At 42.5% G+C, this 22,869-nt stretch overlaps 2 protein-coding genes across 11 annotated transcripts in view; one reads left to right on the plus strand and one right to left on the minus strand.

Annotated features, from left to right (window-relative positions):
- Positions 1–2,512: 2,512 nt before the first annotated feature.
- LOC144375682 (uncharacterized) lies at positions 2,513–21,350 on the minus strand. Its single transcript, XM_078041126.1, has 3 exons — positions 21,315–21,350; positions 2,855–3,414; positions 2,513–2,681 (listed from the first exon to the last, which is right to left on the minus strand). The coding sequence occupies exons 1-3, from the start codon at positions 21,348–21,350 to the stop codon at positions 2,537–2,539; spliced, it is 741 nt and encodes a 246-aa protein (XP_077897252.1). The 3' UTR covers positions 2,513–2,536.
- Positions 3,111–22,869, plus strand: part of Dag1 (dystroglycan 1) — a 71,750-nt gene continuing 51,991 nt past the window's right edge. For 3 of the 10 annotated variants that reach the window (XM_078043182.1, XM_078043183.1, XM_078043181.1), the window contains exons 1-4: positions 3,298–3,432; positions 9,748–9,824; positions 11,117–11,173; positions 16,996–17,107. The gene's annotated coding sequence lies outside the window, so the exon portion shown is untranslated. The other 7 variants (XM_078043185.1, XM_005326921.3, XM_078043184.1 and 4 more) reach the window with 6 other exon arrangements.

Raw genomic sequence — 22,869 nt, forward strand, 5'->3', positions numbered from 1 at the left:
CTCGCTTTCTACTTTGGTATGGGCTTCAGAGTAGTCTGGTTAGGTCCTTAATAGGCTGTTTCAACTTTGGCCAGTCAGCTTCCTGTCTTCTAGGGCATGAAGGAACATGGCATCTGGGGAACTCAAATCCAGACAAAAATGAAGGAAGACATCAGTGAGGCCAGGGCTTAGGCCAGAGCTTCTCTGGCCTAGGAGGAAAGAACATAGGTGGGATGTGTCAAGTGTTGGAAGCCACCAATGAAATGTTTGTAAACGAATAGGCATGGTAGCCAATGGGCAGGAAAGCCTGGTATCTGGGAACTCCCAGTGGCACTCCTGCTGGTTTGAGACTGCCCAATACATGTGACATTCCTATCTAGCTCTGCCACTGGTTCTGCATAGCACCAGAGATGGGGTGACCTGCTGGAGCCACATGGCCACAGTCTCTCAGAGATGGGTGTGGCCTGCCAAGATTCCAATCAACCTGTTGACTGTAGGGTGAGGAAGCAAGACTCCTCCCACTGAAACCTTATCCCTGTTTTTAATGTACTCTCCCTTAAAGAAACAAAGCCATTGTCTAGTTGTTTGATTGCAGCTCCTACCAGGACTGGAGGACCTATCTGGGGCTCTGCTTCCTCTTTATCTAATTTCTGTCTCTGTCTCTTATTCACTACCAAATATTTCAGGCTTTCATGCTCAGTTTCCTCCTGAGCAGGAAACTGCCCTGGTGGGGTGCTGGATGCCCTGTGATAATCCAGGCTGGAGGGCTGGTGGAAGGTGGAGGGCTGATGGAAGGAAAGCATCATCAACTCTAGCATGTTCATGAGCCCCAAAACTGAGAGAGGTAGGAAATATGAAGGATTTGGCTGTTTTAAGAAAAATCTGCTTCGTTGATTTTGCTCCTGGGACTAAGAAATATCTACCTTACACTTGGGTATTGGCTAGTTATGGTAGAGTCATTCTCTTGCCCATAACTTTGAGGGTGCTTGGGCAAGGGGCACTGAGATCCTGGAGGTGAAAATGAGGCCTGATGCCTCGTCTAGCAACAGCAATATCATAAAGTACAAAAGGGAGTCATTTTGGTTTGTGGATGATCAGTATGGTCTGAAGAATGGCTTGCTACTTCTTTGCAAATGGCAGTAATTGGGAAGCGTCTCTTCAAGCCCATGCTTACTCCTGTTTTTCTTTTTTTTTTGTGCTGCAGGGGATCAAACCCAGGGCCTGTGCATGCAAAGCGAGCACTTTACCAAGTGAACTATATCCCAGCCCCTATTTTTCTTTTCTTTTTTTTTTTTTGAGAGTGAGAGAGGGGAGAGAGAGAGAGAGAGAGAGAGAGAGAGAGAGAGAGAGAGAGAGAGAGAGAGAGAATTTTTAAATATTTATTTATTTATTTTAGTTCTCAGCGGACACAACATCTTTGTTGGTATGTGGTGCTGAGGATTGAACCCGGGTCGCACGCATGCCAGGCGAGCGCCCTACCGCTTGAGCCACATCCCCAGCCCCCCCCCCCCCAGTTCTTTATTTTTATTTTAAGACAGGGTCTTGCTAAGTTGCCAAAACTGACCTGCAATTTGCTTTGAATTTGCCATCCTCCTGCCTCAGCCTCCTGTGACACTGGGATTATACCCATGTGCCAACATGCCTGACCTAAATTTATTTAGAAGACCAAATAATTTTCTGCATTTTTAGCCTATTAAAGCAGCAGAATTATAGAACTGGATCTGAGGACTTTTCTCTGGTTTTTAATTCCTTCCTCTTTTAGTCTCTGTGATGTTTAGAGATTACTCAAGTACAGAGAACTGCAAACAGGTACTGTGTTTGGGAGGTGGGGCATTCCTTTCTGCTTTCTGAATTTGCTTCTTTCAGACACTCTTGAGAAAAGGAAGAAAGGGAGCGCCAGAGCTGTCTGGGATTCAGGGAGGAACCCCAGGCAGGCAGCCACCAGTTCTGTGTTCAGAATTTGCTTGCTGAGAAGAGTGTGGGCCTGGAATTCCAGCCTGGACACAGGCCACGGAAAGAATGGTCCCCTTCAGGGCAGTATTGTGGGGGATGGGCAGAGAAAAGAGTCCACCACAGTTCCTATTACCAAACCCATCCACTTGTCAGATTAAATAACTGTCAAGTCCAGGCCTGTGATATCGAAGGCCAGAAGGTAACCACCGGCCTCTCTCCTCTTGGAGGAATAAGATTTTCGTGGAAACTTAGGTGTATAAAGAGCTACTTTAGGACTTTCCCCTCGAAGGGAAGACAGACCATAGCAGTAACTACCCGCCTCTCCCCTCTTCCCCATCCAAAGAATGCAGGCCACAGGGAATGAGTGACCCTTGCCAGCAGATTAGAGCTATTTCAGGCGCCTGAGGAGGAATTGGACTCTAGAGTTCCAGGCAGAAAGAAGGGACAAGGTTTAGGTCTGTTGTGCATATAGAGCTAGCAGGTGGGCTAGCTTCCAGACCTTGGTCTCAGTTTCCCTATCAGTGTAAAGGCGCAGCAACAAGTCTTTATCCTTCGCAATTTGGAAGGCACTTTCTGAGTGTTTCCATGGCCTAGAAATACCTCTTTATTTTCCTTCGAGGGAATTTAGGAGTGCCGAAGGCAGTCGAGGGTGGCCAGTTGTGGCTGGGCTAGTTCGCGGCTCTGACCATTCTGGGCTAGTCTTTAATTTTTTGCGGTGCTTAGAGAAGGAATCCATGGCCTCCTGAAAGCTAGACAAGCGCTTTACCATTAAGCTTCATTCCCAGCCGTCTCCAGCATCCCTGCTCCCTTCCATTAATCTTTAAGGCCCCAAATCCTGAGGTGGGGTAGGGTGCCCTTCCCCCATTCCCACTTCGGAGGGATCCAGGCCACCCGGAATGGCAGGGCGTGTCCTAAGACTGACCTGGCAGGCCTCGGGGGAGGGGCTTCCATGGCTAGGTGTGGCTTCTTGGGTGGGGGCGTGGCGGGCCAATGAATAGAGAGGCACGGCGGGGGCGGGGCCTGAGCACGGGTGCGGCGCGCTGCGGGGCGGCCGACGCTGGCAGAAGCGGGCGGCGCGCAGACGGCCACTCCGCGCCGCGCGGAACTGGCCGCCCATTGGCTGCGGCTCTCGCGTGTCAGGCGGTTGCTAGGCTCCGGCCGCGCGCCCCGCCCTTGCGCTCGGCGCCCTCTCACGGCCCGGTACGTGCTCGCGCGGAGGCTGCGGCGCGGTTCTCGCGCTCCTTGGGTTCGGGGGCGGCAGCGGCGGCAGCTTGGTGCTGACTCCCTGGGGAGCGGCGACGGTGGCGTCTTGGGGCTAGTCGGAGCGAACACCTGCCTCCGCCCTCTTGCCTCCGCTTGGTGAGTGCACCGCGGGTCCTCGCCACCGTGCCGGGCTTTTCGGCCCCCATCCCTGCTGCCGCTGAGCAAGCCTTCCGTGGAACACCTGCTGCTGCTCGATTTCGGACTGGGGCGGAGACACAGCTACGGACGTCCTTGCGGGTGAGGAGGTGGCGCTGCGTGGTTGAAGCCGCCCCTCTGTTCCCGGTCCTGCTGGCAAGGGCTTGAAGCATTCGGCGGCGAGGCCTTCGTATCGCGCAGTGGTGATTGGCCAGGCCTTAGCTCGGCCCGCGCTCCTGGGAACACTGGGCCTTCGCTTTTGCCGCTGGTTTGTGCGGCCTGCGGGTGGCCTCCGGGGTTCCAGTGGGGGTTGCAGACCAAGGACTGGGGCGTTGAGCTGGGAAGGGTGCCGCCCCCGCCTCTCATTAAGAGGTGCTCAGAGCCTTGGGGGTCCCTCCCACTCGGTTGAGTTGTTTTGAAATCCTACTTTCTATCTTTTCACTTGGTATTTGAAAGACTAGGTTCACTGGATAGTATATTTGGGAGATGTCCCCAGAGGAAATGCTGTCTCAGAATCCTTTTGCCATGAATCCCAAGTTAGTTTCTCTCTTTTTTTTTTCCAAGTTAGTTTCTCTTACAAACAAAACTGCTAATTATAAATGCAACTTTTTTCCGACCCCAGTTTCAAAAAAAAAAAAAAAAAGAAAAAGAAAAAAATGCAACTTTTGATCTCTTCACCTTAAGATGGTTTTAGATTTGTAAATTGAGTTACTGCAGGATTGGTTTTAATGGTGAAGATGAATTTTGACTGGTCTGGTTAGAGTTTGAGCCAGTACCTTTATAGCCTAGGGTTTTAACTTGAGCCTCTGGCCTGCTGTTTCCCTAAATAAGTCGTTCCTGGCATGGAAGCCAGATTCCTTGAAGTGAGGTTGGTGTTTATAGGACATAAATCCAGATAAAGAGTTGGATGTGCTTCCAGGTGTTTTGGAAAGTCTGGTGTAGATGGGGTATTATAATTTTATCAGGTTGTGCTATGCTTAGTATTCAGAGACATGATAATTTTGGAATGTTCCGGTTCTAAAAAAGAATTCGACCTTAATACATTTGGAGGCATAAAAATCCATACTTTGAATATGGAGGATTGAATTTTTTTTTTTTTTTTTTGGCCTGGAAGCCAAGGAAGTCTGGTAGCATGCATACTTCACAGTAGTCTGATAAAGTGTTTCTTGGAGGAATAAGATTTCCGTGGGACCTTAGGTGTATATAGTGTGTGAGCTTCCTGTGGGATACTGTGTAAAGATAGGAGTGAGCAGTGCTATATAGATAAAAAACACGTGATTGGAACATTAAAGCTTGTGTTAATACGTGCCTCTGTTGATGAGCATAGGGCAAGTCCTAACTCTTTTAAAAAACTGATTTGTCAAAATGCTTTCATTCATTTAGCAAATATTTGGCTTTACTACTTGCCAGATTCTATGGTAGATCCTGGGCACCCACATAAAAGTGTCTGGTTCTGCCTTCAAGGAACTCAGTTTGGGGAGCAGTGGGAATCAGAGTACCCGTGGTTCACAATGACTATCCAGCACTCCTGTAATACCAGTAGCTTGGGAGGCTGAGGCAGGAGCATCACAACTTCAAGGCCAGCCTCAGCAACTTAATGAGGCAATTTAGTGAGACCCTATTTCAAAATAAAAAATAAAAAGGGCTGGGATGTGGCCCGTTGGTGAAGTGACTTAGGTTCAATCTCCAGTACCAAAAAAAAAGTGACTGATCACAAAATATGCTTACTTGATAGCCTGAAGAGAGAGGGAATTCCTGAGCTGTGGCCTTCAGGGCCTGCAAGAATTAGTGGGGGACATCAGGGTCTGGACACTGGGAACCACATGTATATAGGCACCTAAAATAGTGCCTGGGAGTCTTCCAGCTTGACAGGTGTGAGCTCTGGGCCCTCCTTGTTTAGGAGTTCCAACTTCATACTCAGGATGCGGTAACCTTTTAATCAGTGAAGTGGCATAATCCAGATCAGTGTTTAGAAAGATATTGCTGGTGGCCACTTAAGGAGTGGCAGGGAGGAGGTCAGGACCTCTGGCATTAAAGTCATCCAACAGAAGAGAGAGGAGTGGGGAGGAGCCATTTAAGAACAGAGGCTGAAAAGGTAGGCTGAGGGAGGAGGCTGCATTCAGGAATGTATGGGCAGGAAGTCTAAGCATGACCAAGCGATTTAAACTACTTTTCTTTCTTTTTTTTTTTTTTAATATTTATTCTTAAGTTTTAGGTGGACACAATATTTTCATTTTGCATATATGTGGTGCTGAGATCGAACCCAGTGCCTCGTGCATGCTAGGTGAGCACTCTACCACTGAGCCACAACACCAGCCCTTTAAAACTACTTTTCAAGACTGGGGGCATAGCTCAGTGGCATAGTGCTTGCCCAGCATGTGGGAGGTCTTTAGGTTCAAACACAGCACCAAAAAACAAGAACAGCTCTTTACTTCTGGATGTGGTGACTCACAAACTGCTGGTTTCTGTTAAGCACTGAGAATAGTTGGGTTTGGAGGGGCCCTTGGTGGGGTACTTAGAATGGAGTTGTTACATAGGATTTAACATTTCATTGTTAAAAAACTTCCCTCCCGCCACGTGTGGTGGCATACGCCTGTAATCCCAGTTCTCATAATCCCAGTGTCTGGGAAGGCTGAGGCAGGAGGATCACTAGTTCGAGGCCAGCCTCAGCAATTTAGAGAGAGTGTCTCAAAAAAATAAAAAAAGTCTGGGGATGTAACTAGGGGTAAAGTGCCCCTGTGTTCAGTCCCCAGTATCAGAAAACAAAACCCAGGGCTGGGGATGTGGCTCAAGCGGTAGTGCACTCGCCTGGCATGCGTGCGGCCCGGGTTCGATCCTCAGCACCACATACAAAGTTGTGTCCACCGAAAACAAAAAACAAAAAACAAAAAAATAAATAAATAAAAAAAAATTCTCTCTCTCTCTCTCAATAAATAAATAAATAAATAAATAAATAAAATAAACCCCAAACACCTTACCTCCTACTTGTACCTAGGACATTGTATTTTCTATGAGGCACAGCAGGTGTCTTAACCTCTGTAAGATGTTCACCCTTGTTGAAACAGATTTTTTGGGGGGGATTGAATTCAGGGGCACTTGACCACTGAGCCACATCCTCAGCCCTATTTTTCTTTTTCTTTTTTTTTTTTTTTTAAAGAGAGAGTGAGAGAGGGGAGAGAGAGAGAGAGAGAGAGAGAGAGAGAGAGAGAGAGAGAGAGAGAGAATTTTTAATATTTATTTTTTAGTTCTCGGCGGACACAACATCTTTGTTGGTATGTGGTGCTGAGGATCGAACCCTGGCCGCACGCATGCCAGGCATGGCGCGCTACCGCTTGAGCCACATCCCCAGCCCTCAGCCCTATTTTTCATTTTTTATTTCGAGTCAGGGACTTGGGTTACTTAGCCCCTCACCATAGCTAAAGCTGGCTTTGAACTCTGGATCCTCCTTCCTCAGGCTCCTGAGCCTCTGGAATTACAGGTGTGCATCACTGGCTGAGGCAGATGTTTTTTACCTCACAGTTGTGGTGTCTCAGCTCTCTAGATGTGATGGACTTAATATTAAGTTGCAATTGAGGGCCTTCAGTGCACATTCTGATGCTTATGAGAAACCTTTATACTGACTGAGGAAAATGAGACATACAACAAATAATATACCCAAGATCATACAGGTATTGTGTGGCAGTCAGGATTTCAACCCAGGTGGAACATTTAGCTGTCTATACCCATCTGCATTTGTATTGCATCATATTGGTAATGATGCCCTTGGTTGGGTCATCTCTGATGAAGAATCAAGTGTAGGTATCTAGTGGTAGGTATAAGACAGGGTGATGTAGGAAATGTGATAAGGGAACCCATGTGGTAGACTTGGGGGAACATTTGTGAGGGACCATTCTCAGAAACCAGGGCTTGGCAGAGTCTTGGGCCACATTCTGGTTGTTCTTAGGACTATGTTGAAGGAAGCCAAGTAGCTTGGGTTCTATGATGGAATGTGTGGGCATACTTTAGGGGAGGACTTCCTAAAGTTAGACCTTTAGGAAGGGTATTGGTTTGATTGGTGAAGGAGCAGTGGCAAGGAGGTCAGAACTTTGTGGTAGAAAAGAGGTTAGCAGAAGAAAGTGTTGTGGGAGAGAGGACTGGGCACCTTTGTTGGGTATTCTGGAAGGCTGGAAATTACAGTTATGCAGGAATGAGCAGTTTTGAAGGTCTTAGAGCACAGCTGTGGTGGGATCTACTGGTTTTAAAAATGTTAGTCTCCAGTGTAAGTGCAGAGGCTGGACTGAAATGGAGGCTAATTGGTCACTGTTGTGGTCCATTGAGGAGATAGTGGATCTGTACAAGGACAGTGGTCAGCAGTGAGGTGGAGATAAAGAGATTTAAGACAGTGAGTCATGTAGATTTCAGGGGACCTACTAGTGAGTGGAAGGGCAGGAGATGACAGAAGAGAAGGATGTGTGACAACATCAGCTATGTGCTGGTGAGAACTTGAGTGACTTAGAATAAGAGGGGCCCACTAGATTGCATGAAGAGAAGAGAGGAGTGCTTGAGTCTGGCAGGGAAGATAGGCTATCCTTTTGTAGTGCTAGGGATTGAACCCAGGGCCTCATGTATACTAGTGTTCTACCACTGAGCTACACTCCAAGTCCCCCATAGCCTTTTTTTTTTTTTTTTTTTAAATTCTGGGGATTGAGCCCAGGGGCATTTAACCACTGAGCCACATCCCCAGCCCTTTTTGTTTTGAGACTAGGTCTTGCTCAGTTGCTTAGGACCTCAATAAGTTGCTGAGCCTGGCCTTGAATTTGTGATCCTTCTGCCTCAGTCTCCTGAGCTGCTGGGATTACAGGTGTGTGCCTATCCTTATTCTTTTTTGGGGGCTTACCAGGGATTGAACTCAGAGGCACTAGACCATTGAGCCACATCCCCAGCCCTAATTTGTATTTTATTTAGAGACAGGGTCTCACTGAGTTGCTTAGCACCTCGCTTTTTGCTGAGGCTAGCTTTGAACTCATGATCCTCCTGTCTCAGCCTCTGGAACTGCTGGGATTACAGGTGTGCGCCATAGTGCCCGGCCTCTACCCCTATTCTTTAAGATATCTGTCATCATCTTATGCTCATTTAAATAATGGTGCGAAGTTTGATTAAACATCCAGATTCCCTTATGTGCCATTTAGACTTGAGCAGTTGCAGACTGTGACTGCTTTCAGGCTACAGCCTTCAGAGTGTCACAGAAAATTAAAAATGGTATGAACATTAGGACCCAGATGAGGACTGAAAAGAGAATATTGAATTTCAAAGGAACTCAAAAGTGGTAATTAATTAATACTATGTTTTTCCATATGCACCTTCAAGTCTTTTTCCCTTTTTTTCAGGAATAAGTTTTCTCCTTTCATTTAAATAGCATATCTAGGGGCTGGGATTGTGGTTTAGTGGTGGAGCGCTCGCTTAGCACAGAAGGGACCCGGGTTCGATCCTCAGCACCACATACAAAGATGTTGTGTCTACCGAGAACTAAAAAATAAATATTAAAAAATAAAAAAAAATAGTATATATATGCCTTTCTATTTGTTATGCTTTTGTAGTTTTTTTTTTTTTTTTTTTTGGTACTGGGGATTGAACCCACATGCGCTGTACCACTGAGTTATATCATTCCCAGCCTTTTTTGTTTTATTTTATTTATTTTTATTTTTTATTTTGAGACATGGTTTCACTAAGTTGCTGAGGGTGGCCTCAAGCTGTGGTCCTCCTGCTTCAGCCTCCTGGATAGCTGGAATTACAGGTGTGCGCCATTGTGATTGTTGTGGCTTTGCTTCTTAATCCCCCTTCTTTTGCCTTTCCCTCATTGACATTGCAGGCCTGGAATAAGGTGGTGGTGAATAAATTAATGATTTATCTGGTCATTTCACAATAGGTCTTTGTTCATACCTTTGGGCATTAAGGCAGTTTTTCTTAGAGTCACATAACTTGCTTTGCCTCTTGATCATCTCTCTTCACTCTGATCATTAGTCAGTAATACTGCTCAAATAGAAATTTCTATAAATAGGGACTTAGAGTAGTTTACAAAATTATACCAGCCAGAAGGCTTAATTTAGCTTTAATGAAAAGGCTTTCCTGTTTTTCTATTTCTTTGGTTTGATAGTGAAGGATTTTCTTACAGGATCATAAATTGAGGATGGCAAAGTTAGTGAAGCCAATCTGTAATAAAATTTGGATAAAACGAGATAAAATTTGGATGAAGCTTTAGTAGTATGTTGAATACACACTCTCTCTCTCTCTCTCTCTCTCTCTCTCTCTCTCTCTTTCTCTCTCTCTTTCTCTCTCTCTCTCACACACACTCATTTTGGCTGTACTGGGGATTAAACTCAGAGGTGCTCTACCACTGAGCTATATCCCCAGCCCTTTTTATTTTTTATTTTGATGCAGGGTCTCACTAAGTTGTCCAGGCTGGCCTTGAAATTGCAGTCCTCCTGCCTTGGCCTCCTGAGTTGCTGGAATTACAGGTATGTGCCACTGCACCTGGAGGAAGAACTGAATATCTTTATATTACGTGTCATATAATAGTGTTGAGGTTGTTTCTCAATTATACCTTTTTTTTTTTTTGTACAGAGATTAAATTTAAGGGTTTAATGCCAAAGAACTATATCCCCAACACTTTTTTTTATTTTTTAGCACTAGCAGGTTAAACCCAGGGGCACTTAACTACTGAGCCACATTCCTAGCCCTTTTTAAAAAAGTTTTTTGAGACAGAGCCTCATTAATTTGCTGATACTGACCTTCAATTTAGAATTCTCCTGCCTGAGCCTCCTGGGTTGCTGATAGTGCATGCCAGGCATCTGCTCTGTTTATTTTTGTGACAATATCTTGTTAAGTTGCCCAGGATGGCCTTGAATTTGTGACCCTCCTGCCTCAGCTTCCTAAGTGACTGTGATTATAGGTGTGCACCATTGAGCCTGGTTAGGTTACAACTTCTTAAGCTAATTGTTTTGGCGATTGAAAGCTTTTTTTTTTTTTTTTTTGTACTGATGATCAAACCCAGGATTTCATGAATGTTAGGCAAGCACTCTACCACTGAGTCACATCCCCAACCCTTTTTATGTTTTTTGAGATAGGATCCTGCTAAGTTGTTTAGGGCCTTGTTAAGTTGCTGAGACTGAGTTTGAACTTGAGATCCTACTGCCTCAGCCTTTCAAGCAGCTGTACCCATGCTCGGCTTGAAAGCTAGTTGTTTTTTAAAATATCACTGTCTAGTAGTTCCAGCACTAAGGATGGAAAGTGGATAGACTCACTTGAGCTCACAAGTTTAAGATGAACTTGGGCAACATAAACAACACTCTGTCTCAAAAAAAAAAAAAAAAAGAAAGAAAAATAATGGAAAAATAACATTGTTTAAAACACATTGGTAAATAAATAAATTAAAAAAAAAAGAATTGAGGGGGGAAAATAAATAAATAAATAAAACATTGGCATAGCACACTGTAATCACAGTTAAGGTTAGCCTTGGCAACTTTGTCTCATATGTAGCTCTGTTATATAGCTTTCCTGGGTTCAATCCCAAGTTATTGGGATAAAACAGGAATTAATTTATATCTTTGAAACTTCATAATTTTTAGTCTTGAAAGGATTGTTCAGAAAACATTTTTCTTAGAATTATGACCTTTGACAAAGAAGTGTGATTAATTGGTATAGTCAGAACACTGAAGTAACATTTCCTTCTTCTTTTGGTGGTGTTCAGTGGTGTAATTCTGTTTTGGTTGTGGGCATTCACCAATATTGCTTCCTTCTTTTCCTGCAGGGCCTCTGCTCTCCAGGAAGATAAAGTTTTTAAAGCTGCCTAGCACTGGGAGGTGAGGTAAGATATTTGGAAAAAAAAAAAAAAGATATTTCTGCAAAACATGATGGATAATCATGTACTTGGCAAAATGATTAGTCACAGACATTTTTTTTTTTAGAATTTTTTTTTTTAATATTTATTTTTTAGTTCTCGGCGGACACAACATCTTTGTTGGTATGTGGTGCTGAGGATCGAACCCGGGCCGCACGCATGCCAGGCGAGCGCGCTACCGCTTAAGCCACATCCCCAGCCCAGTCACAGACATTTAAAACAGTAATAGTGGGGAGAAAACTCTGTTAAATAATATGTATATATAGAGCTACATTCCCAGACTTATTTTTTACTTTTGTGCTGAGGATTGAACTCAAAGGTATTTAATCACTGACCTACATATGCAGCCGCCTCTCCCTTAAAAAAAAAAAAAAAAAATATATATATATATATATGTGTGTGTGTGTATATATTTTTTTTTACAAACTTTTGAGATTTTATTTCTTATGAAATTTGAATTTTCTTTTATTTGTTCTAATTAGTTATACATGACAATAGAAATACATTTTTTTGACATATGATACATAAATGAAGTATAACTTCTCATTCTTCTGGTTGGACATCATGTAGAATCATACCAGTTGTATAATCATATGTGCACATAGGGTAATTTTGAGACAGGGTCTCAGTTGCTTAGGGCCTCACTAAGTTGCTGAGGCTGGCCTTGAACTTGCAGTCCTCCTGCTTTAGCCTCCTGAGTTGCTGGGATTTCAGGAGTGTACCACCATATCCAGCCAGACTTTTTCTTTTCTTTCTTTCTTTCTTTCTTTTTAAATGTTTTTTAGGTTGTAGATGGACAAATACCTTTATTTATGGATTCACCTTTTTGATGTGGTGCTGAGGATTGAACCCAGTGCCCCACATGCGCAAGACAAGCATTCCACCGCTGAGCCATAATCCCAGCCCCGATTTTTTATTTTAATAAATAGGAAATACGGGGCTGGGGTTGTGGCTCAGTGGTATAGTACTCACCTAGCACTGGATTCAATCCTCAGCACCACAATAAAAATGAAATAAAGATATTATGTGTCTAAGTATAACTAAAAAATAAATATTTAGGAAAAAAATAGGAAATACAACACATGGTACAAACTTAAAAGGTACAGAAGGATTATACAAGAAAAAAATTTTTTCTTCCACCCATCCCTTTAACTTCCAATTCTCCTTCCTAAAGGGGTATGATTTTTTAATTTCTTTTTTTGGGAGGGGGTTATCAGGGATTGAACTTGGGATACTCAACTACTGAGCCACATCTGTAGCCCTATTTTTTATTTTATTTAGAAACAGGGTCTCACTGACTTTCGAAGTGCCTCGCTTATGCTGAGGCTGTCTTTGAACTTGTGATCCTCCTACCTCAGCCTCCTGAGCTGCTGGGATTACAGGTATATGCCACTGTGCCCTCTGATTTTTTATTTTTATAGTCACATAGAGACTGAGTCTCAGTGTTGCCTGCCTTTGGGGACATGTGCACAGATCCATTCTTCTTGAGGCAGTCACGGCCTTTAGGGGAGTGTACCAGTTGAAGGAGAGCTCAAGGACAAGTGAAACACTGGAAGGATCTATTATATTCAGGGAAGCAGTAGCCAGTGCCCAGCTTGGTTCCATATTTTGGTATTTGCTTTTCATTTCTTTTTTTTTTTTTTTTTTTTAACGAGAGAGTGAGAGAGGAGAGAGAGAGAGAGAGAATTTTTTTTTTAATATTTATTTTTTAGTTCTCGGCGGACACAACATCTTTGATTGTTGGTATGTGGTACTGAGGATCGAACCAGGGCCGCACGCATGCCAGGCAATCGCGCTACCGCTTGAGCCACATCCCCAGCCCTGCTTTTCATTTCTATGGAAGTTGTTTTTGTATATGAAGTGTGGAAAATTCCTTTTACAGAATTCTTTGTACTAATTGATACATATGCATTGAAACTGAATAATGGAATTTGAAAACATTCTTCTTGTTTGATTTTGCAAGTATTCTGGTTATCTCTGTTTTTGCCTCTTCACTGTGCAGGAAGTGTCTTCCACCTCCAGGCATCCCAGAGGTTGATAGGTGATTGCTTAAGATTCCAAGGTTATCTAGGGCAGAAATGAACCAGTTCTGTCTTGGTTGTCATAAATACCTTTCTTAATTAGTTCTACTGTTTTTCAGGTCTGGGTTGATTCTCTAGCCAGTTTTTTTTTTTTGTTGTTGTTGTTGATAGACCTTTATTTTATTTATGTATTTATACGTGGTACTGAGAATTGAACCCCGAGTCTCACACATGCCAGGCAAGTGCAGTACCACTGAGCCACAGCCCCAGCCCCTCTCAATCCAGTTTTTGCCAAGAAAAATGCTGTAGCCAATGATGGAATTCTAAATAGCATTTCCTTTTTATTTGGATATTAATCAGATCCTGGGACACCATCCATTTTTGGGGCCTTGATTTCACTATGGAATATTTCCATAAGACATTAATCTTATTACTATAAATGTCCTGTGCCTACTACTTCTTGGGATGGTAGATTGTCTTTGCACTCAGATCCACCCTGACCTCAGGCAGACTTGTTTACTGCAATTTTTTTTTTTTTAAATAACTTCATTTTGGTTATTGTCCCAGGTCTAGTGGCTACATCTGGTGATGGCCTTTTTTTTTTTTTTTTGGTAGTTGTAGATGGACACAATGCTTTTATTTTATTTGTTTATTTTTATGTGGTGCTGAGGGTTGAACCCAGTGCCTCATGCATGCCAGGCAAGTGCTCCGACACTGAGCTACAGCCCCAGCCCCTGCAGTTTTTTTATAGTGGAGTAATTTGCTGAATGGCTGTTGAATAGGGTAGACTCTGGGTCTAGGGAAAAATAAGGACTCGAGGTATGATATATATATATTTTTTAATATACACGTGTGTGTGTGTGTGTGTGTGTGTGTGTGTTTGGATAGTACTGGGAATTGAACCCAGGATGTTCTCGCACTGAAGTATGTCTCTAGCCCTTTCTATTTTTCACTTTGAGACAAAGTAAAAAAAAAAAAAAAAAAAAGTAAAAAGTAAAAAAGAAAAAAAGAAAGCTCTTTGATTCTCTTACTAAGTTGCTGAGGCTGGCCTTGAACTTGAGATCCTCCTGTCTCAGCTTCCTGAATAACTGGGATTATACACTTGTGCCACCATGCCTAACTGAAAAGTATCCTTTATATTTTTAGACTTTTAAACAATATTGGAAAGATTGAGTTGACTGGAGAAATTTAGTAGGAGGAGACTAGAACAGCAACTCTTTATTAAAGATCTAAAAATAGATTTCATTAAAGTCATAAATAGATAACAGTAGGATTCCCGTTTCACTCTTTGCTGCTCTGGGTTTGTGCTACTAGATTTGCTTCTGCTTACTTCCACCACCGCATCTGAATATTTTCTTGGAAGGTTCAGTAATATATACCTAAAACACTGAGTTTACCAGTCTGAAAATATTTGGTTTCAAAAAAGTGGTTTAGAAAGTGACTGGAGTCCTTGGTGTAGGGAAAAAATCCTTAGCAGAAGTTGATTCTTTTGCTTGCAGTGCCAGCCTTGAGCTGACAGGTCCTGTAGAGAGTTCCCTGACTTTTCAAAGCCCTGAGATTTTTTTTCTCTTCTAGTTGGATATTGTTGATGAGAGGAATCTCCTGTGTTTGCCATCTAAGCTACCTGATTCAATCAGATGCACCTTAGGTCACCCTTCTATTTTGGGTGGGGGAGGCGGGGTCTCCTTTTGGTTCTAACATTTGGAAAAGATGATAACTTTCTTCCTGTGTAGGCGTCATATGCCCCAGGCTGCCTGTGCCCTTTCTCTCTGTGTGAGGAGGCGGAGGAATGTCCTGGCCTCCCTTCTTCCATCCTGCTATGGGCTTCTAGGGAGAATGGGGCCCATTGTGATTTCAGTGTCAGTTCTGTGCTGTGGTCTCTCTGTCCGGTCTGCTTTGGTCACTGGGTGAGGAAATGGGAGACCAGCAAGTTGTTGCTTCTTAATATGCTGCCCTGTTGTGTAGGAGTGTTCTGGAGGATGATACTTGTAATTTGTTTGCTTTCTGATTTTTGTAGTGTCTCCCCCCCCCCCCCTTGTGCTGCCGCTGGGTAGTATTGAATCTAGGGCCTCAGCCAGATAAAGTGTTGGTGAGCAGGTGAGCACTTTATTGCTCCCAACCCCTCATTCAAAATTTTTTTTTGGTATTGGGATTTAACCCAGGGTGCTTTACACTATATACCCAGCCCTTTTATTTTTTATTTTGAGACAGATTCTTACTAAGTTGCTTAGGGCCTCACCAAGTTGTTGAGACTGACCTCAAACTTAAGATCCTTCTGTCACCTCAACCTCCTGAGTTGCTGGGATTACAGATGGGCACCACTATACTCAGCAATGGGTTAAATTTAGTATGGAAGGTGTGAACCTTACTCCACATAGTCAGCATTTTCCTTAGAAACTTGAAACCTGAACTATTTGGAGCTTCCTGACTCTTTGAGGGACAAATTCAGCGCAGAGCATTTTTGTGAGCCTCAGGGTGTAAGGAGGACAAGGATACAGACACCAGTGTCTAACTTCTGAGTAGAGAATTGTTGTTCTAAAGGATAAAAATTAGATTTTAGAGGGCTGGAGATGTGGCTCAAGCGGTAACGCACTCACCTGGCATGCGCGCTGCCTGGGTTCGATCCTCAGCACCACATACCAACAAACATGTTGTGTCCGCCAAGAACTAAAAAATAAATATTAAAAATTCAAAAAAAAAATTAGATTTTAGCCTCTAGGTGATGAAGGTACCATATTTTCTGAATTCATGTTAGGAGGAACTGGGATCTGGTTTCACTGTGAAGACTCCAGATGAATTCCAGATAGTGGGAGACATTTAATCTCTTGACTTTTGTGCCTGGGAGGGTAGAACTTATTGATTTTTATCAGATAAAAGAATCATATATATCACTGGAGAGGGACTAATAATAAGCTCTAAATGCCCTCTCTAACTCCTCTGATAGGAGAGGTGGGGCAGAACCAAACTGGCAGGGGAGAGAAGTCCATTGTATTGGAGCTGAGTAGGTTCCCAGTAGAAACAGAATTAATCTCTGTGTGGAAGTAAGTCTATTTTTACCATAGGTACTACAATCCAGATTCCTTATTATTGTGAGGAGATTATTGACTTTGGTGGGTTTATTAGCTTCACATGTGGGGTGGAGAAAGCAAAACACCCAGTGGTGTATATAGTGATGTCCATTCTAGTCTGCTGGTATAATCTGTGTCCTAATGTGTTCTGTGTGTATCTAAGCATAGAAATTCACAATCATCATGCTGGGTGTGGTAGTGCACGCCTGTAATGCCAGCTGCTCAGGAGGATTGCAAGTTCAAAGCCAGCTTCAGCAATTTAGTGAGGCCCTAGGCAATTTAGGGAGACCCTGTTTCTTTTCTTTTTTCTTTTCCTCTTTTTTTTTTTTTGAGAGAGAGAGAGAGAGAGAGAATTTTAATATTTATTTTTAAAAATTTTCGGCTGACACAACATCTTTGTTTGTATGTGGTGCCGAGGATTGAACCCGGGTTGCATGCATGCCAGGCGAGCGCGCTACTGCTTGAGCCACATCCCCAGCCCTGACCCTGTTTCAAAATTAAAAAAAAAAAAAAAAGGTGGTGGGGCTGGGGTTGGGTTGTGGCTCAGAGCTTGAATGCCCCTGGGTTTAATCTGTGGTACCAAAAAAAAGAAAAAAGAAATTCACACCCATGAAAAATTATGGATAACTAAGTGGATTAAGATTACTTGTAATTTACAACGTACATTTTAAGGATTTTTTTTTTTATATTTATTTTTTAGTTATCAGCGGACACAACATCTTTGTTTGTATGTGGTGCTGAGGATTGAACCTGGGCCTCACGCATGCCAGGCGAGCGCGCTACCGCTTGAGCCACATCCCCAGCCCCTTAAGGTATTTTTTAATCAAGTATTTTTTTTCTTTCTTTTTGGCTGTACTGGGCATTGAATCCAGGGCCTCTTGCATACATCCCAGCCAGCCTATTTTATTTTATTTTGAGATGGTGTTTTGCTAAATTATCCAGGCTGGCTTTGACTTTCAATCTTCCTGACTCGTCCTTTTTTTTTTTTTGGACTGACTGTAGAACCTAGGATACTTTACCACTGAGCTAAATCTCTAGACCTTTTAATTTTTTATTTTGAGATAGGATCTTGCTAAATTGTTGAGAATCACTAAGTCGCTGAGACTGGCCTCCAACTTGCCATCCTTCTGCCTCAGACTCCTGAACTGCTGGCATTACAGGTGCATGCCACCACACATGGCTTAACCTGGTATATTTTTTTAAGTCTTTTTAATTTACAATTTCCTCTTCTGTTCTTTTTCCTTATTGTCTGCTAGAGAATCCAAGTCAGAAGAATTCCCTACAGCCCAGAGTTAGTATTTCTTGGTAGCTTTTTCTTTTTTTTGGGCGGGGGGCTGGGGATTGAACCCAGGGCGTTGGACTTGAGAGACTTGGTAGCTTTTTCTGTATTTCCTGTGAGCTAGCACCTGGATCCAAAGCCTTGGATCAGCTTCAGGTTTAGTTCCTTTGGTAAGGCCGGAAGTGGTTTGAGTCTTTTCTTTAGGCATGCTGTCTTTCTCTTGTCATGTACTTTGCTCATGATAGTATCTAGAACACTAATTTTGTGGAGGGCCATGGGGCCTAAGGAGAGGCCGGCCTACCAATCCTCATCAAACCAGTCTCCTCAGCACTGGTGACAGGTGTTAGAAGAGGAGAAACCTGGATGGTCCCCTGTGATCTGATTCATAGGGTTGGGTTCACAGCACTGAACCCTTCTTAAGGCCCTTCCTTCCTCCTGATTCACATTGCCCCTCTCTCCTAACTTTCAGCTTTCTTGCCCTGGATTATCTGTCCCCTGTCTTGTCCCCTCTTCAGCTTTCCTCTCTTTCTTTCTTTCCCTTTTTGTTTTCTAATGTTTTGATTGGAAAAAGTTATTGGAAGATTAGGGAGAGGGATTCTCATACTGCTCGATTGCTCATCATCTGGGGAACTATGGATGCCTTGATTTCCTCGTCTATCAAATGAGAGGTTAGTCCCAGTGATTTAAATGGTTGCTTCTAACTTTGTCCTATTATTTTTCATTTTACAAACTTTTTCTTTGTAAGTGTTGGGAATGGAACCCAGATCCTTGTACTTACTAGGCAAGCACTAAATCATGAGCTACATTACCCCAATCCTTTGTTTTGCTGATTTTTTTTTAACATGTTAGAAAGATTTTAGAAGATTTTCTTGCTTCTCCATATAGGGCATAGCTTCCTCATAACTACTCTAGGCAAGGTGGTTTGGGTGAATAAGGGGAAGGCTTTGTGGGCTGTGGTCATGGCCTCGCTGCTAGTTCTGGATACAGAGATTTGCCTCATAGGATGGGAGATTTTAACACATGTTCCTATAGTCTTTGTTTTGTGTGATGGCACATGCCTGTAATCCTAGCAGCACAGGAGGCTGAGGCTGGAGGATCGAAGGTTTGAAGCCATCTTCAGCATTTTAGCCAGGCTGTAAGCAACCTAGTGAGACCCTGTCTCCCCCCACCCCCCCCCAAAAAAAAAAAAGCTGGGGATGTGACTCAGTGGTTAAGCGCCCTTGAGTTTAATCCTTGGTACTAAAAAATAATAAATAAAAAGTCATTTACTTTGATTTTAAATAATTTTGAAGCCAGGTACATTCAGAGTTTTGCATTGTATGTCCACCTACCCAGTAGCTTAAGCCTAAGGTGGTAGGTTTTTTGTGTTTTTGGTGGTGCTGAGGATTAAACCTAGAGCCTTGCACATATTCTACCCCTAAGCTACACCTCCAGCTTCTAGACCAGGTTTTGTTTTCTTGTTTTGAATCCAAGTTTTCTGACATAACAAATTTCAGAATGTCAGGAATTCCAGAGCCTGGGAGGCATGGGCCCTTTTGGAAGATGGGCTGGAGAGGCTTCAGGGCATGTTAGGAACTGCTCAGTGTCACGCCACCAGCATCAAATAGCGTGGTGAGGGGAGAGGGCTTACTCTTCTATATGAGAGATTTATATCACTGTCTTTAAAAATTGATCATCCAGGGCCATGATTGTGGCTCAATGGTAGAGTACTTGCCTAGCAGTGTGAGGTACTGGGTTTGATCCCTGGCATCATGTAAAAAAATAAAATAAAGATATTGTGTCCACCTACAACTAAAAAAAATCTTTTAAAATAAATGATTATCCAGAATTTGGAGAGATCAAAGCCACAATTGTGGTTTGTTATTGAGCTTGTAAAGCTGTAGTTAAGGTGTGTTTTCTGTGTGGGCTCCTCTGATGTTCTATGATATTTATGATCGACTAGCAGAAATGGTCCTCAGGAGTCCCTTTTGGGTGACTGGCAGATAACAGGCCCCACACAAAATCATCCTAGGCCAGAGGCTGAGTTTTCTCATTTATCACTCTTTGAAAATCTCTTACATGAATAAAGAAATTTCACTGAGTCTCCTAATAACCTAGTAATGTTTGATTTTATTGATGTCACTATTTTTTTAAACTGAAGCATAATTTACATGTAAAATGCTTGAATCATAAGTGTTCAGTTTGATATATTTTGTGCTTTGGTGGTAGGAATGTCAAACTCTGTTGTAGGTACTAGTTTCTGTTGGGTTAATTGTTCATGTGCACAAGTTAGGCTGATCAGAGAGAAAGATGAGAGGTGAAAGTGATATGATGAGTACTTATATGTTTAGGTACATAGCTATCTGTTCTAGGTACAGATACTCTCTTTTTTTTTTTTTTTTTTTAAATATTCTTAGACATTGATGGACCTTTATTTTATTCATTTATTTATATGTGGTGCCGAGAATTGAACCCAGTGCCTCACACATGCCAGGCAAATGCTCTACCACTGAGCCACCACCCCAGCCCAGGTACAGATACTCTCATGGGACACATTATTCCTTCTCCAGTGTCCCAAGATCCTGAAGAGTGTGACTCCTGTCATTCCTCTTATCATCATCCCTGCCTATCATTCAAAGGATGACAGGCAACAGAGTTAGATTTAGACATATGATTTAGTAATGGTTAATGTTTTTCAGACCAGTGGAACTATAGTATGAAGATTAGATTTGGGAACCTAAAATAAAATACTTTTACTCTAGAGAGTAAAAATACTCTCTAGACTCTAAGAGGATTGATTGCAAGTTGCAGGCCAAGGTGGGTAACTGAGCAAAACCATGTGGAAAAATGAAATAGGGCTGGGGATATAGCTCAGTGGAGGAGCAAATGTGAGTGAGGCCCTTGCAAAAAGAATCACAAATGCCTTATTATTTGGAATAATTAGCTTATAAATTGTTGTTATTAATTGTGGGACTAGGGGATAGAACTCAGGGCCTCATGAATGCTAGTGAAGCACCTACTTTGAGCTACATCCCCAGACAAAGCCCATAAATTCTTTTATTTTTGTGCTGAGGTCTTGCACTTGCTCTACCACTGAGCTATATTCTAGCCCCCCCCACCCCTTGTTTTTTTGGTACTGGGGATTGAACCCAGAGGCATTTTTTAAAAATATTTTTTTAGAGAGAGAGAGAGAGAGAGAGAATTTTTCAATATTTGTTTTTTAGTTTTTGGTGGACACAACATCTTTCTTTGTATGTGGTGCTGAGGATCGAACCCAGGCGGTACGCAGGCTAGGCGAGCGCGCTACCGCAGGCCATACCCAGAGGCATTTTACCTCCGAGCTGCATCCCCAGCCCTTTTTATTTTTTATTTTAAGACAGGGTCCCATTAAGTTGCTTAAGGCCTCACTGAGTTGCTGAGGATAGTCTTGAACTTGCAGTCTTCCTGCCTCAGTCCCCTTATCTGGGATTACAGGTATGTGTCACTGTGCCTGGCTATCTGGTCTTTTTTATTTTATTGTGAGTCAGAGTGTTGCTAAGTTACCCAGCCTGGATCCTTGTGATCCTTCTTTCTCAGCCTCCCAAGTCACTGGAATTATAAGTATGTGCCACTGTGTCTGGCAAGTCCATACATTCTTGATAGCAGTTTTCCTCTGAGGTATTCAAGTTTGACTAGAAAAATAGTGCTGTGTTTTGATTCATTAGTCACCCAGAAGCTTCCCTTCTTGTGTTCTCATGCTGTCTAACTATTAAGTATCTCACTTTCAGGATGAATTTATGACATCTGTTGCCCACCATACCCGTTAATCAAGCAGTACAAGGAGGGCAAATTGCTATTTGTTGTTTCAATATGCCCCACTTGCCTCCTTCTTCCATTTCGTGTTTTTTTTTTTTTTTTAAATACTTTTATCCCATTTATTTTTATGTGTTGCTGAGCATTGGACCCAGGACCTTACATGTACTAGGCAATTGCTCTACCACTGAACTACAACCCCAGCCCCCATTTTTCATGTTATGGATGAAAGAGTTTGACAATAACTCAGTATTAATGAAAGTAAGGAAAATGCCATTCATATCTTTAGGTTGGAGTATATGTTGGAAGGCATTTTGCCAGTATCAATTCCAATGTACATAGCCTTTGTTTTTGTTTTTGATACTAGGGATTGATTGAACCCAGGGGTGAATAACACTAAGCAACCCCCCCACAGGTCTTTTAAAAAATTTTAAATTCTATTTATTTATTTATTTTTTGGTACTGATTAAACTCAGAGGTGCTTTACTCTTTTTTAAAATCTTTTTTAAATATTTATTTATTTATTTTTAGTGTTTAGGTGGACACAATATCTTTATTTTATTTTTATGTGGTGCTGAGAATCGAACCCAGTGCCTCATGCATGCTAGGCAAGTGAGCTACCACTTGAGTCACATCCCCAGCCCTAAAATCTTTATTATTTATTTATTCTAATTTGTTATATAGGACAGCAGAATACATTTCAATTCATAGTACACATATAGAGCACAGTTTTTCAAGTCTGGTTGTACACAAAGTGGAGTCACACCATTCATGTCTTCATATATGTACTTAGGTTAATGATGTCCATCTCATTCCACTGTCTTTTTTACCCCCCCCCTTCTCCTTCTTCCCCTTTGCCCTATCTAAAAGTTTCCTCCCATGCTCTCCCAACCCCATCCCCATTATGGATCAGCATCCTCGTATCAGAGAATACATTTGGCATTTGATTTTTTTAACCCCAGCCCTTTTTATTTTTTATTTTGAGACAGGGTTTTACTAAGTTGCTTAGTTACTGAGGCTGGCCTCAAACTCGTACTTCTCCTGCCTTAGTCTCTGTAGTAGCTGGTAGTACAGGTGTGTACCATTGCACCTGGCTGTAAATATCCTTTGACCCAGCATTTTCACATCTAGTTTTTTTTTTTTAAATAATTATTTATTTATTTTTTAGTTATAGTTGGACACAATACCTTTATTTCACTTATTTATTTTTATGTGGTGCTGAAGATCAAACCTAGGACCTTGCACATGCTAAGTGAGTGCTCTATAGCTGAGCCACAGCCCTAGCCCACATGTAGGATTTTTATCCTCAGATTTGTTCCTAGAAGAATGTAAGAATAAGGTGAGAGAGACCACTGAGAGCAGAACTTGCAAGATACATAAATACTTGAATGTGCCACACAAAGGCAGAGCAAGTGCGGTGGAGCCTCATAGGGGCTGAGGACTCCCAGTTTTAATCAGTTTAAAAAAGGAGCAGGGCTGAGGTGAGTAACCCAGTGGCGAAGCCTTAGATTCAGTCATGAGCAA

Source organism: Ictidomys tridecemlineatus, chromosome 3 (assembly GCF_052094955.1).
Source record: "Ictidomys tridecemlineatus isolate mIctTri1 chromosome 3, mIctTri1.hap1, whole genome shotgun sequence".
NCBI lineage: Eukaryota > Metazoa > Chordata > Mammalia > Rodentia > Sciuridae > Ictidomys > Ictidomys tridecemlineatus.

What these genes read in the sequence shown, in the direction of transcription:
- LOC144375682 (XM_078041126.1), bottom strand. Translation starts at nt 21,350, where the DNA reads ATGGTGGGCAACAGATGTCATAAATTCATCCTGAAA. An exon ending in GTCATAAATTCATCCTGAAA is followed by an intron (nt 3,415 to 21,314) that starts GTGAGATACTTA and finishes GGACGTCCGTAG; the next exon opens with CTGTGTCTCCGCCCCAGTCC. An exon ending in CCTCCCCCGAGGCCTGCCAG is followed by an intron (nt 2,682 to 2,854) that starts GTCAGTCTTAGG and finishes GCGCTTGTCTAG; the next exon opens with CTTTCAGGAGGCCATGGATT.